The 15,248-nt window shown below is 35.5% G+C and overlaps 2 protein-coding genes across 2 annotated transcripts; one reads left to right on the plus strand and one right to left on the minus strand.

Annotated features, from left to right (window-relative positions):
* Positions 1–5,838: 5,838 nt before the first annotated feature.
* On the plus strand, positions 5,839–8,493 carry LOC120004091 (protein DOWNY MILDEW RESISTANCE 6-like). The gene is made up of 4 exons (XM_038853332.1): positions 5,839–6,155; positions 6,325–6,572; positions 7,537–7,861; positions 8,026–8,493. The coding sequence occupies exons 1-4, from the start codon at positions 5,958–5,960 to the stop codon at positions 8,269–8,271; spliced, it is 1,017 nt and encodes a 338-aa protein (XP_038709260.1). The 5' UTR covers positions 5,839–5,957; the 3' UTR covers positions 8,272–8,493.
* A 227-nt stretch (positions 8,494–8,720) lies between these two features.
* On the minus strand, positions 8,721–11,002 carry LOC120004090 (caffeic acid 3-O-methyltransferase 1). The gene is made up of 4 exons (XM_038853330.1): positions 10,482–11,002; positions 9,760–10,070; positions 9,570–9,634; positions 8,721–9,258 (listed from the first exon to the last, which is right to left on the minus strand). Exons 1-4 carry the CDS (start codon positions 10,898–10,900, stop codon positions 8,956–8,958), a joined length of 1,098 nt encoding a protein of 365 aa, XP_038709258.1. The 5' UTR covers positions 10,901–11,002; the 3' UTR covers positions 8,721–8,955.
* Positions 11,003–15,248: the final 4,246 nt, after the last annotated feature.

Consider the following 15,248-nt stretch of genomic DNA (forward strand, 5'->3'; position numbering starts at 1 on the left):
GACTCTATTTGAACCGCAATTAATGAAAGCTTGTGCGATTTCAGGGTTTTGGTAGTTTATTGCAATCCGTGTATATTTGGGCCTCATGTTGTGTAGTTTAATTCATCTATGTTGACTGGTATAATTTGGACATTTATTATTCGAATTATTTTTATTTACTATGAGTGTATGAATTTAAAATTGAATGTAGGTCATTTCAATTAAGGAAATCATAAGTTGATTTCCTTTATTTGGATTATGGGTCTTATTTGATTTCACTATGAATTTGCCATAAGTTGGCAATAATAGGTTAAATTGAATGATGACACTTTCCTAAATAATTATTTATACCATAAGTTGGTATTTAAAATTAAACCTACCAAAAGTTGGTAGTGTATTTTAGTTAAACCTACCAAAAGTTGGTAGCGTATTTTCATTTAAAAACTATCAAAAGTTGATAGTGTATTTTCATTTAAACCTACCAAAAGTTGGTAGTGTATTTCCAAATAAAAACTATCAAAAGTTGATAGTAATATTCCCAACTTTTTCTCAAAAACTATCATAAGTTGATAGTATTTTTCATATAAACTTTTTCTCAAAACAATCATACCTTGCAAAGAGCAAGTTTTCAAGAGATAATCCTTAAATTAATTAGGGTAACCGTTTCCAAACGGGAGTTGTGGGGTGCCTAACACCTTCCCCACACTCAATCGATCCCCGTACCCATTTTCTCTGGTTCGCAGGTCTTTACGGTGTCCAATTGCACCTTAAATCAATTGGTGGCAACTCTAAACATTTTTCATCCTCCAACACCGGTCTGCGTCGTGACCCCGGTTGTAACATTCTTCAAAACTCAAATAAAGCCTAAATCCGTAACCAAACAGATACTGGACCAGTTAACCGTTTCTAACGGTTTTGATGTTACATGATTTGGTTTTGGTTCCAACATATGCCAAATTGCTATTGGTTTGGTTATGGATTGAGCTTCATGGTCTGGTTAATCGAACCGTGAGCACCCCTATTTTGTAACGCCCAATTTGAAAGGATTGTGAGGTGAGAAAATTTTGTTCATTATTTCAATATCATGCATAAAAGTTTTTCCACTTATTTCAACTTAACTCTACATTCTATCCAAGTAAGAGTGAGTCGAAGTACTCCCTCTGCCATAACTATACGTCCATTAACTCTACTCTATTTTCATTTTTAAGAATTGTTCTGGGCCTTGTAAAAAGTTGAGAAAAAAGTCAAGGTCTTAACTATTAATTATTTCATTCATAATTCATAAATTGAAAATCATGAAAAGCTAATAAAAGTTCAGCCTGCCATTTGTTGTTAAAAAATTTATGTTTTTTAGTTAAGGATTGGCATTTGGCACTTAGTTTCATGTAATTTTAGTCACTATATCTTAGCCCTTAAAAATGAGAACAAGGATTCAAAATTTCAAACTATAAGGGTGTATTTGGAAATGTTTTTGCTTTGTTTTCAGAGACTAATTTTAAGTTTAGATTTTGAAAACAATTTTAAGAAATAAAACTAAAAACAAAATTCATTTAGCAAAAGATTCTGCATGAAGAAAGAGGAAAGAGGAAATAATTTTACAAAAACATAAAATACTAGTTTTGGTTTTTATAACTAAAAATGATTTTTTAGTTTTACAAAATAATTTTTAAAAACACCAACCTAAACGAATTTTCAAATTCATTTTAATTTTCAAAAACAAAAAACTGTTTTGAGAATTGTAACCAAGCACACCCTATACTTTTTTGTAGGGCTGTTATTGGTACGGTTACCGTTACCAATCACAGAATACCGTTACCATACCAATTCTTTTGGTAACTCAAAAAATGTTACCGTTACCGTTACCGGAAGAGTCGGTATACCGATGGTCGGTATACCGATCGATCGGTAATGGTAAGTCGGTAATTGGTAAATTTACCAATTCTTAAAACCTATTTAAAAAAGAGAAGAAAAAAAAGCATCAAGTAGCATTGTGCTTAAGAGTCATTGTATGAGACTATAACACTTTCATCTTGTCTACAATACCAATAATAAAATTGATAGATTAATGTGAAGGATAATTGTGCTACATGTGAATCAGAGAAAAAACCTATCAATCGGAGAAAAAAAGAAAGGAGAATTCACATAATATTATTCCAACAATCTATAATAGAAAATCTTTCATTTCATTAATTTCTAATATTTTTAGTATCCGAAGTGTTTTAAACTCCATAGCAGAAAAGCTAGAAGAAACAAGATAAATAAAAGATAAAAGACCATAATGAAAGGAGAGAAGAAAACCCAATAATCAATACCAACAAAGCATTTTGTTATGTAACAAACACTGCTTTAAAGTTAATGAAATTGCTACGAGTGATATATAAATGATAACACTAAAAATAATCAATGGTCTAGATTAAATTAGATTAATCTAATAGTCATAATTACATAAGACTAAAACTAAAAATAATATTAATATATATTTAATATATATGTCGGTAATCGGGAAATTTATCGATTTTTAACTTTGCTTACCGTTACCGTTACCAAAGTCATCGGTAAATTTACCGTACCGGACAATTGGTAACGGTATACCAGTCTTTTGCTATTTTAGGTAACCAATATGTCGATAATGGTATACCAATGGATAATTTACCATACCAGTAACAGCCCTACTTTTTTGTAATAGGTGTCCTGAAATGTGAGCCTTTACATGTCAGCTACCTTACCTAATTTGTTGTAAATTTAATGACAAAATTTGAATATAAAAAATATGAGAAAATATAAGAGACAAATAAAATATAAGATTTAACAAGGTTCAAAACAATTTGTCTATGTTTTTGGGCAAAGAACAATGAAAATTTTCATTAATATGAAGAAGATTTACAAAAACAATGAGTTATTAAACTCAATGGCTAATGCAAATCCCTTTCTCTCACACTCTCAAACCCCCCTCTGACCCTAGACGACACTTTCTCAATGTTTGTATTTCAATACAATACTCACCCAAAACCCTACAAATAAAAAATATTTATAAAAAACTATATTGTAACTTAAACTAAGGCCCCTGTCTATTCGGACAGCATGAGTCCTATCAGGATAAGTCTTAAGCCTTCCTCGAGCGCGGCTAGACCAGGAAGCGTACTCTGTCTCCAGTTAGACACATACTTTTCCTGGCAGCATATCCAAGTGTCCGGACAACGCCTCCAGGCAACATCTATTTTGAGCCAAAAACAGCAGATAGTTAAGTATATAGCCAAACGTAAATTATAAGCAAAAAACACACCAAAAAAAAAAAGAAAAAAAAAAGGGAAATCATAAGGTCCCAGTCCCAGTCCCAGTCCCAGTCCCAATCGGTTCCATAGAACATATATAATGGTACAGAAAAGGACGTTACAATTAATATAAACAAATTAAAAAATGACACATCTGTGGGGAAACTTTATAGGGGTATATTCAATGCACCACCCGATCCAATCCATCACCATTCACCGACTTGTGCATATTACTCAAAAGACGAACCACACGTTTACCAACCAACCCACATGCAACCGTCCTTGGAACTCCGACCTCTCACTCACAGTCACACACTCCCTTGGGCCTTATCTTATCTGCAATTCTACATGGGAGTATTATTTTGGTTTGTTACTTGGTCAAACTACTCTCTCCACTCTCTCAACATAGAATTTGAATGGCAGATGGTTAGTTATTAGGTTCCATGATTAATTATATGGTGGAGTTTGACTTGGAGAAAACAAGAGAGAGCATCATAATCAGATATAGTTATAGTTAATACTGTTTATCCTACACTACAATTGGATGTTTATCATGTTGCTAATTAAGATAAGAGATGGCATAAGTGAAGATATTTTAAGGGAGTCGTGTCGCGACGCTTCTAAAGTCATGCATGGCGGTGTCCATTGAAAGTGCGGTTGCGCCTGTCATTGTTTTATGTTTTGAGACATAACATGTGTGGTTGTAGCTAGGCTTCAATTAATTATTCAATGAAGACCAAGACCAATTAAGCGTGAATTGAGGGCTCCCTCAATTCAATTCATTATTTACGTCTGTTGTAAAAAATCATGCTAAGAAGACATATGACAATTACTATTTATTCAATTTTATAAAATTTTAATTTTTAATGGTATTTAATTAGTTGGACTATATTCTAGATACATGATAATTCGTTGTTGTAGGCACATCAATTTTGTAACATGCACCTCGTTTATGAGCTTTGTAATTGAGATGACATTTTAATTAGTTTATTTCCCTACGGACATGAGCTCATGACTATTGGTACTACCAACTAATACCATATTACATTAACCTCACTCTTGGGAATATCCAGCGATAACCATTCAAAAGAAAAGAAAGTTTGGGTCAGCTTCCCCGGTCCTCCTTAGTCCTTTCTTTCGTTACAATAGGAAGAAATTCCCCCATAAAATAAAATTAATTTTATTGTGTGTGATGAGATAAAAGCAAAGGCTAAACCATATATATATATATATATATATATATATATTTGTTTTCCTTGTTTTCTATTTTTTCAATAAAATATTTTTCTCGTTTTTTTTGTAACTGTTTTTAAGTGATTTTATGTTTCCCTTGTTTTTTAAAATGGACAATCATACATATTTTTAGGGTTATTTTTTTCTAAAAAAATATGTAAAAAACAAACATACCTTTTGTTTTTCTTCATGGCTTTTTTTTAATTGACTTTAAAAAATAGTATTATGTCATGTTATCATGTTACAATATCTGTCGATTATACAATCAAAAAATGAGTATCATCAGTACATAAAGACTTTTTTTTTTTTGAAATATTGAGAATATAACATTTAAGAATTTTAAGGACGGAAACAAACAAAAAAAAAAGTCCAAATTTTAAAGAGATAAAATATGATTTAGCCTAAAAGAAGATGACGGGATGATTAAGAGCATCCGCAACAGTTTCCCTTAACAGATTCCCTAAAATACAGACAAAATGCCCTTAAAAATAATAGAAACAAAAAGGAAATGACGTAATGAATGATGATCGATCTGACCAATTTAAGAGCGAAGCAATCTCTGTCCCTATTCTTTAGCCAGCCTAGCCTAGCTAGGTAATAAAGTACGTTCCAATATCCAGGGTACATAAATTGAAATTGAAACTGCAGAGTAGGTCCTACTGCTTAATCACCAAGTAGATGTTATTGTTCCATCTCCTCCACAATTGCATGCCCGGCCGTCGTGCCTTAATTATATTTGTACACTTGTCATATGTGTATATTTATAGCGAGCTATCAAATTTTGCCGACCATCTCTTCCTATCACTTTAGAGACCAAACATTTAGAATGAATCTTGCTCCAGAAAATAGCTTTGAAAAAAAAGAATTTAGAGGCCAACCCCCATTAATTTTTTTTTTCAAACAAATCAAAATATAATATCCCACCCAAGAGCGAAACTAGGTCATCATATGAGGGTGATAGCAGGGACGGATAAATAATTTTATGTTAGGATGCACAAAGCTAAGCGAGGGTAGTAGTCTAGGAATTTTTTTGGATTATCAATTAATTATACTTTCAAAAATAAATTCAGACGAATCTTTTATATAAATTACTATATAATTAGGGTTAATAGATTTCTTTTAAGGGGGTAAGCTGTTCCCTTCCCTGAATATAACGTGCCTTCGACCCTGCCCCATCATCACTTCCAGACTCCCGCCCTGATGAAAGACTTAGGTTACCAAGTCAACCAGCAATATCGTCACAACCGTGACGTCCTACTCTCGAATAATTTGATGATACATGCGTGTAAGAGTGTGCAGTAGTCATATATATATATATATATATATATATATATATATATATATATTATCATCAACTTATACTGATCACCACTCAGTGGCTCACCTTCCTGGAAGCTACACATTCATCCATCGATCCATCCCATCCTTAATTTGTGTAGTTAATTTGAGCTGTAGTCATTTATTAAGATAAGTATGGACACCAAAGTGATTTCCACCGGAATCCGGTACTCTAACCTGCCGGAAAGTTACGTGAGGCCGGAGTCAGAGCGACCCAGGCTGTCTGAAGTTTCGACCTGCGAAAATGTCCCCGTCATCGATTTGGGTTGCCAGGACAGGACCCAGATTGTTCGACAAATCTGCGATGCCTGCAAGGATTACGGCTTTTTCCAGGTTAGTTAAAATCCATTCAATCAGAATATTTTTCTTCATCTTTTAATTCCTTTTTGAATCAAGCTAGCTCAATCATTATTATATACATAAATTATAAGTTGTTTGTGTTGGATGTATATGTATATATACGTGGGAATTGGGATGAGATTGATGTTAAAAAATATTGCAGGTGATAAATCACGGGGTGAGTAGGGAAGTAACGGAGCAGATGCTACAAGTCGCATTTGATTTCTTCAGGCTGCCGGTGGAGGAGAAGCTGAAGCTCTACTCGGACGACCCCTCAAAGACAATGAGATTGTCTACGAGTTTTAACGTGAATAAGGAGAAAGTTCACAACTGGAGAGACTATCTCAGACTCCACTGTTATCCCCTCGACAAATACCTTCCTGAGTGGCCTTCCAATCCCCCTTCCTTCAAGTAAGTTAATTCTCTCCTTCTCAGATCGATATATCACTACTCCACTGTCAAGCTTAATCGAATTCTCTTTTATTTCTTTTTCTTTTTCTTTGTCTTGGAGCTACAGCTACTAAATTATAAAACACGTGCTTCATACTTCATAGTAACCTTCCTCATTGTTTTAATCAAAAAAAGGGGGAAAAAAGGAAGAAAAGAAAAAAGCTCTTCCTCCTCTTGGATGTTTCCACCGCAACGTGACAACACAAACATGTATATCTATTGACGGGTCCACTGTAGTACTACTAATACTAGAAATGTAGTGTCTATTTGGTAGATAATTTTGATAATAACACATATTATGGGTACAAAATGATAGCAGATAGCCAGATACGTTTTTGAAATGTTGGTATTTGATTGTATCTTTGCTAGTAGCATATAAGCTGTTAAAATTGTTTTGTAAATTACGTGTAGGGGAATTATGCATTTAAATTGTGACAAATGCAAATAAACAATAAAATAAATAACAAATAATTAAAATAAATATACTACCAATAATTATTTTTCAAATAATTTTAAATAATTTTTATTTAAAGAATTATTAAATAATTAAATTATTAGCTAATCCAAAGTTCCAAAGGGGTAAAAATAATAACGAGAATGAGAGTATTATAATCATTCCAAAATTGTTCTAGAATTGTTCAATTGGCAACTATTTGAGAATTGTGATAAAATTGTTCCAAAAAAGTCTTGGAATATGGGCCTCAAAAGTGTTGTTTGGTCTATCAAACGGGCTGGTAAACGTATGGATGTTTTTATCGTTGACAATAAATTGTAAGAGGAGTTATTGTCGTATGTAATTTTTATTTTTTCTAATAAATTCTAATTTATAAAAAAAACAAATTGCAAGTTTTTGTGCATCAACAATGGTATGTAAAAATTAAAAACTAATGGTATATTCTGGATATAAATGGGGGCGGGCCTCTAGGGGAATTGTGAGGAATTACTGCATACAAGTTCGACAACTTGGGTACAGAGTTGAAGAGTTTATAGCAGAGAGCTTGGGTTTGGAAAAGGATTACATAACCAAGGTTTTGGGTGAACAAGGGCAGCATATGGCGGTCAACTACTATCCACCATGTCCGGAGCCAGAGCTGACTTATGGACTGCCTGGGCACACAGACCCCAATGCCCTCACAATTCTTCTGCAAGACCTCCAGGTCCCCGGCCTCCAAGTTCTCAAGGATGCCAAGTGGGTTGCTGTCAATCCTCACCCAAATGCCTTTGTCATCAACATTGGCGATCAATTACAGGTAATTTTTAATTATTTTTAACCTTAACTTTTTACATATATGATTTTGAGATGAGATTTAGTGTTTTTTTTTATATATAAATCAGTGCTTTTGAGATGAGATGAGTTGATTAATTCCGTTTTCAAAAGGTAAATTAAGGTGGAGTTAATGAATGTCCGTTTCAGGCTCTGAGTAATGGAAGGTATAAGAGTGTGTGGCACAGAGCCGTTGTCAACGCCTATAAGCCAAGAATGTCGGTTGCTTCCTTTCTAGTCCCCAGCGATGATGCAGTAATCAGTCCTCCAAAAGCACTAACTGGATATGATGGCTCCGGAGCCTTATACAAGGATTTCACTTATCCAGAATACTACGCCAAGTTCTGGAGCAGGAACCTTGACCAAGAACATTGCCTAGAACTTTTCAAGAATTAAGCACTAGCTACTTACCTACTTATATCCATTTATATATCTTGCTTAATAAAAATACCAACCTAGCTAGCTAGTCAGCTTCAAAGCTGGAATCTCATTGCTCGCATCATTTCTTCTTTAAGTGGAATGATCGATCAATGTGTCAAGTCTCATTATTTAGCATGCACTTTGGAACTCTAATTTTCTTTACTGGTTCTGGTTGTTCAATAATTCTTGGTTTGTGTCCATGCACATTGTTTGTTCTTCTTTTAAAGGTTATATAGTATTGTTGAGGGCTTATAAACGATCAACATCATTGGCATTGCAACTGAGAGCATGGTTTCGTTGGTCTATTTCGCCCCATAAAAATGCAATCTTGTAGCTTGAAAGGGTATTGTTCAATTTGTTCTTTCTTAAATATGGTTAGAATCAGAAGCTTATTGGTGCATCTTACAGCGCAGCTTTGTGAACCATATTTAAATCAGCATTTATCATTCATCTCTCACAGATCCAATTCTGCAGTTGACATATGATATTTACATACAACAAATTCACATCAATGAAACTTCCAACAATATTTATTTGGACACAACCAACATAAAAGTAACTTTCTTCTTGTTTCCTGTATGCAAAAAAAGTACAATCACTGGAAAAGCACCTTTAAGACAACGTAATCACAACCTCAGAAGCCAAAATACATGGGAAAAATCAAGCCTTCTTAAGGAATTCCATGATGTTAGTATTGAAGGCACAACACACCACTTGGAATCCTTGAAATCCAGCTCCTTTAGCCAAGGCCTCGAACTCTTTCTGTGTCCTCTCTTTTCCTCCTGGGTTATGAGCCAACATGATGCAGTCAATATGTATAGTAACCTTGCTTGCGAGGCTTGAGTCAGGGGCCTCTGGAAGAATGCATTCTGCAACAATCACCTTCCCATTATCTGGGAGGGAATCATAGCAGTTCTTCAAAAACTTTAAGCAGTGTTCATCGCTCCAATCGTGACATATCCACTGCAAAGCATATGAGCATCAATAGCTATAATCAAGGAGGTATAAAATCCCCAAATAAATTTCAAAGTTGATGTGCTCATTTCAACACTGATTCACTGCTCCACTGAGAAATTTATGGAGTCATCACCATAACATTCCTATTTCCAAGCACTATTTATCTCATTCACTCCTCAATTTTCCCTGAAAACTTGAAATCATTGAAGTGGAGCACAAAATAGCTGTGCCCCTTATTTGTTGTAACTAAGCACTTGGAAAGCCGTGGACTGAAAATGTGGTTGGCTATTCAGGGCATTCAATGAATTCAAACTTACCTTCATGAATATAGCATCTGCTTTGGGAACGCTCGCAAACATGTCTCCGCCTACATGCTCCACACCTGTAAAAGTCAGACATCCTCCATTGTCAAATTCAATGTAGAAAAGAAAGTAAATGAATCTGAAACAGATATGCAGTCTGGCGTATGCTTCAAAGCTACAAAAATTTGATTAAGTAAAAAGGTACCAGGATAAGATGGAGCATCCTCAATCACATGAGGCAAATCAAAGTTAATGCCCTTAATTGATGGGTATTTAGAGACAATCATGCTAAGCACAGCTCCAATCCCACCACCGACATCGACTACGGATGTGATGCCCTCAAAGCCTTTGTAGGTATCAAGAATTTTCTTCATGGTAATGGTGGAGTGATCTGACATTCCCTTGTTGAAAACCTTGTTGAATCTTAGATCCTTTCCGTGATATTCAAATGAAGTCGTACCATGGGCCTTGTTAAATGGTATGCCTCCTTCAAGAACTGCCTCTTTCAAATAATACCTGCAAAATCGTATCCATGTCTAAGCTCATCTTTTTATACCAATAAATGAAGTATCTCTGTTTACGAAGAGGAATGGCTAATCAAAGTTCTCTAGATGTGACGAGATATTTACGTTATCAGAAGAAGCAATTTTTTCAAAATTTAGTATGACCAAGGGAAATCTTCAAGCTATAATACGGAATTCCTCAACTTTATCGTCAATAGGAATGTGAAGAGGGTTAATTAGGTGGTAATGCCAAGCATTAGCTACCCTGGTTTAAGATGAGATAATTAACCTTCATTTCTTCAATTTAATTAGTGAATTAAGCGTCCAATCAATGTTCAAGTTTAACTAAGAACTGATAATTGACTAGCTGCCATGGGTAGATTGGAAGGAAGAAGAAACTGTAAAAGTGAGAAGGAGAAATTACCAGCTCTCCATGAGGACCTTGTCCTGATTCATGAGAGAGAGAGGAGCAATAGAGACACCGTCCTGATTCTTGGTCAAGAACTTGCAGACAGGGGCGAGGCCGTACAAGCGATCGACCTTTCCATCTGGAAGGGTACGCAGAGAGCAAGTGAGGATGGAGTAGCTGGCCAGAAGCCTCAGAATACGGTCGAGCATGACGGGAGCATCTGGGTTGTTGGTGGGGAGGTGGGAGGCAATGTCTGCCGGGGATAAGTAGGCGCCCGGACCTGCCTTGTTGATGATCTCGAGAAGGTCAAGCTCCAAGGCTGATTTGAGGACCATGGGGAGGACAGAGGCACTGGTGAGTTGCATGGCGAAGAGGTTTGCTTCTTCGTCGGAAACATGGGTTGGTGTCATCTGGGTTTCACCTGTTGAATCCATCTCTCTGCCTTCTGCTTTGGTTTTGAGACTCTGAAAAGGAAAGAGTTCTTTTGAGTCGGACGGAGGCGGAAGAAGCTAAAGGGGCAATTGGTACAAAGGGATACAAAGTGGGGGGTATATATGGAATTCAATCCTCAACAACCACCAAGTTTGGTCCCTCCAACCTCCCATAACTTGTATATTTCTTTTCTGATCATTATTGTCTTTCCTGATTAGTTGATATTTCAATTATTTTACATATTGAGTTGAACCCAGATGATTTAAGTGAATTTGTGTGTTCTAAACGTTCACATGATGCATATGAAATCTTGTACGCACAATTCATCAACTGAGAGAATAATTGAGATAATCCCTATCATTATTGATTTACCATCGATCTATCGGTGGAGTCCCGTAAATGTAATTTAATTGAGGCTTAATGCTTACACTAATCAGTGTTTGATTAAATTGTGGTTTGCTCTGAGTTTTGTCAATGCACATGATCATTAGTCATTTAGTCTTGGTAATCTAGTGCTTTCAAATACGTAAATACATTTTTTTAGTAGCAGTTGTACCTAATTCTCATTTGAATTATGTTTCTTACCGAGAAAGAGTTCCATATATATTCACATGATAGTTGACCTGTTTTATACAGATTAGACACAACTATGCAATCAATTATATATCTTTTATTATATTATCAAAAAAAATATATCTTTTATTAAATGGAATATAAATATCCAGTCTAGAAAAAAAAGAATGTAATATATGACTGGCACTCAGGCAACAATAAAAATAAAAAATCAAAGATGTAAACATCTCAGTCTTACCTAACCTATTAAAAGGATTGATGGTGATGGAGACAGCATAGCTGTGGGGTGGGGTGTGGTATGGTGGAGGGAGTGTAGCTTACTATTTTGACCAGAAACTGTGGAACCCAATTGGATTCATTTGACCAAATTGCCAATTGGTCTAACAATGCTTTCGAAAAAACCACAAGTTGCCTTCTTTCACCAACTTTCCCACCAACCCCAGCATAGGAGCTCGCCCTTTTTTCAACGAAACCCCGCCCACTTCGATTTTTATTTTTCATGTGGGAACTTTAATTGTCCATGATTAGTAGCTAGTAATCTTCTTCTTAGTTGGCAATGCTCAAATATAGAAGTGTATGGAAGATGCCAATAACGCTTATTCCAGCCCTACCCACCCTGGTGGTGCTTCACCAATTACCATATGCAAATAAATAAATTATTTTTTAACACCAATATGTACCCGAATAATACTGTCCCAGACTAAATCTGGACAGATTAAACAAATATAGAAAACAAAACAACACATAGATTGGAACAAGATTTTTGGCTTCCCATTCATCAAGAAATATAATCTCTACTAGATCTAAAAGTCTCATCACTGTGCACCAAATATGTGTTGTTGGAACACACCAGTAGAACCGGTGTTGTGAACAATCCGCGACAGTTGGATGAGAAGAATCAGATTTCATCTCCATGGAAAACGGTGTGGTGAAGAAATCTTGGGTATTTTTTATTGAACAGAACAAAGATTATAGACTACATCAACACAAAAAAGACATATTATAAATGGTGCACGGAGGATGAGCCTCTTTTTCAGATATGTACTACGAGAGAAACTTTGGTTTTTGAAATAAAAATTGGAGGACTAATAGTTATCAATTTTATTTTATGTGAGAATTCCGATATATATGTATATATATGAAAAAATTCTCAAAATTCAAGGGGAGTGTGCCCCCCATAGGAAGTTATGTACCTCCACGCTTGATCATAAGGAAGCAAAGTTCAAAGTGAGACTGACTCCATTTAGGAAACGAATCAAAATAGAATTCTAACTTGCTGTGAATCCGCCTAAGATCAAAAAGAAGAGATACACTCCTATCGAAATTAGAACTCAACTAACACATAAAAAAAAGGCACACCCGTTAATAGGTACTATCTCTAACTTTGCAGTCCTGCATTTTACTCTAGAGAGAGCTCCGAGCACTCCCATTTGATTAGTTATTGAATTGAGCATCAGAAAGATCACTCCAAGCATTAGCTCATGTGTTTCTCCTCTGCAAGTCATTCTCATAAGCATTGAGGATAACTTATGACATAAGTTCTGCCGCCTAATATGTCATCGACACCAAAGCCTGTTTTGAACGTCATAAAAAATGAATGCTCTTTTTCTTTCCTCCGTTCTCTAACTTATTCTCTTGATGGTTGTGATAATATTCCGACTTGTTGAACTGACTGAATAACTTGTGGAGATTATGAAATATATTAAACATACAAAAAAATTTCTTTTGTTCGATGATGACAGTTGAGGCGTTCAAAAATCATTGAAAATGTTAGACAGCAAAGGGTCGGTCACAAAAAAAATTGGATTTTTACTTGCGAAACTATACTTACAATTTTAATTGAATGTAGGTAATAAAGTATTGTACCCTTGATTTACAGAACGTAGGTAAAAAAGTATTGTACTAGCAGCAATCCAAAACCGTAACCATATGTTTCATTACAGCTGCGGTCGAATTTGTTTTACCCCCTGTCAACAAAATCGCAGTTAAATATCTTCCGATGCTTTGATAACCAACGGTTTCGCAACCGCGTGCGGGAAAAACCTTTTGCTGCTGTTCTCTGTACATAACCGCAGTTATTTGTGCTATATATTGTAGTGCACAAATTATTGTTTGGCAAGTATATATCCAGTGAATTGTTGGACAATACTAGAGAACACTACTTTTGGTCACCTCTCAAAAATGATTCTATGAACTCTCTCAGTCCTCAGATTGATTCTATGAACTCTGAGCCTGAGCAGCGCAACATATGGCAAAAACATTATATACCCTCATCTCCTTAAATTGACTTTTTAAACGATGTGAATCACAAAAAACACAATCACCTTAGAGTAATCTCTCTGCCCTGCCCCTATTGTCTAAAACCCACACTTTCTTTCTCACTAGCAGACGATAAATTTTCTCTCCAACGTCATTGGATTGTAAATTTAGGTTCAAGATTAACTTTTACATTGTAACTAGTCGGGAGACCACACAATGCACGGGAAGTCTTTGGGAATGCTAGTTCGTTGTTTTTCAAAATGCATTCGGAGTGTTTTAAGCCTATTATATTCAAAATCCTAAATTGGTAAATAGACTATTTGCATGATTTTGCTATTGTATAAAGCCTCGGGTATTTGAATAGCCATATGTATTATTGCTTGCTATAAACTGCACCATTTTAACTTGCAGCGCCAAATGCTTTAATCTTAAACTAACGAGCAAAACTGTTTAGCAAGCATAAATTTATGTTAGAATTTGGATCACCACATTACATGAACATAACACATGTGAGTTTACTTGGCAAGGGAGGAAAACCTATCTAACTCAAAAGCTTAAGCCAATGAGTTGGGCCGCCCCCATATCTTATAAACCACACCACTTGCTTATATAAAAAAAGAAAAGAAACCACACCATTTCCTCCTAATTTTTTAATGTGGATTTTGTGTGGGTTCCAACAATTTAGAAACATAACAAGGTTGCATGAAATTGTAAACTAATAATCGACTAAAGCAATTAGTGGAGTGCCACCTCTTAATTTGAGTAAACTAATAATTAGTTAATATTGGGTTGGAGAGTTGGGGTGGAAGGGTCAACAAGGTAGCGAACCTCGACTTCCACTTCCTCCTAGTCCTGGATGTGCGGATCCTCCTGCGTGCTCTCTGAGTAAACTAATTAGTTAATGGGTTGGAGGCTGGGGGTGGAAGGGTCAACTAGCTAGGTAGCAAACATCGCCTTCCACTTCCTCCTGTATGTATGGATTTTCCCAGAATTTATATAGTATTAGTTGAATTACCTTGATTAATTACCCACGTCTAACTTCTATGCAGAAAGGTGGCTTTTCTTCTATAAACAGTATTCACAGTAAAAGCTACTCCTTTTGGATCTCATGACATTAACACTGGCAGCTTTATCATTGTAGAATTATTAAGTTATTATTACTCAATACTTGTAAAGAGTAAGGAAAGGGTAATACCCCCTTCGTTCATGCTTGCTGGCCTCTTTTGGTTCTGAAGAGAACAAGCCATTCCCAGCACCACTTTACCTTCTAAAATATTCTTTCATTATTGACTTGGGAATATAGACGAACATGTGATCCAGTGGTGCGCTGCATCAAGCCATCAATTGCATCAGATGAATTCCGTATCAAGTATCAACCCAGAGCTCGATAAGAATTTATATAGTATTAGTTCCATAAGCCCAAGCCCATTCTTGTTAAAAAAGACTCCCTCTTTCAGCTTGCTTCACCCAAATAATAAACAGGGCCTCCCCTCAAAAAAATAAATAAAAAATAAACAG

This window comes from Tripterygium wilfordii, chromosome 8 (genome assembly GCF_013401445.1).
Source record: "Tripterygium wilfordii isolate XIE 37 chromosome 8, ASM1340144v1, whole genome shotgun sequence".
Classification (NCBI taxonomy): domain Eukaryota; kingdom Viridiplantae; phylum Streptophyta; class Magnoliopsida; order Celastrales; family Celastraceae; genus Tripterygium; species Tripterygium wilfordii.

Bases quoted from the DNA above. Each gene is read 5' to 3' on its own strand.
- LOC120004091 (XM_038853332.1), top strand. From the start codon at position 5,958: ATGGACACCAAAGTGATTTCCACCGGAATCCGGTACTCTAACCTGCCG. The intron at 6,156-6,324 runs GTTAGTTAAAAT...AAAATATTGCAG, and splicing joins AGGATTACGGCTTTTTCCAG to GTGATAAATCACGGGGTGAG. The intron at 7,862-8,025 runs GTAATTTTTAAT...TGTCCGTTTCAG, and splicing joins ACATTGGCGATCAATTACAG to GCTCTGAGTAATGGAAGGTA.
- LOC120004090 (XM_038853330.1), bottom strand. From the start codon at position 10,900: ATGGATTCAACAGGTGAAACCCAGATGACACCAACCCATGTTTCCGAC. The intron at 10,071-10,481 runs GTAATTTCTCCT...ACGATTTTGCAG, and splicing joins AAGGTCCTCATGGAGAGCTG to GTATTATTTGAAAGAGGCAG. The intron at 9,259-9,569 runs GTAAGTTTGAAT...TATGCTTTGCAG, and splicing joins CAGATGCTATATTCATGAAG to TGGATATGTCACGATTGGAG.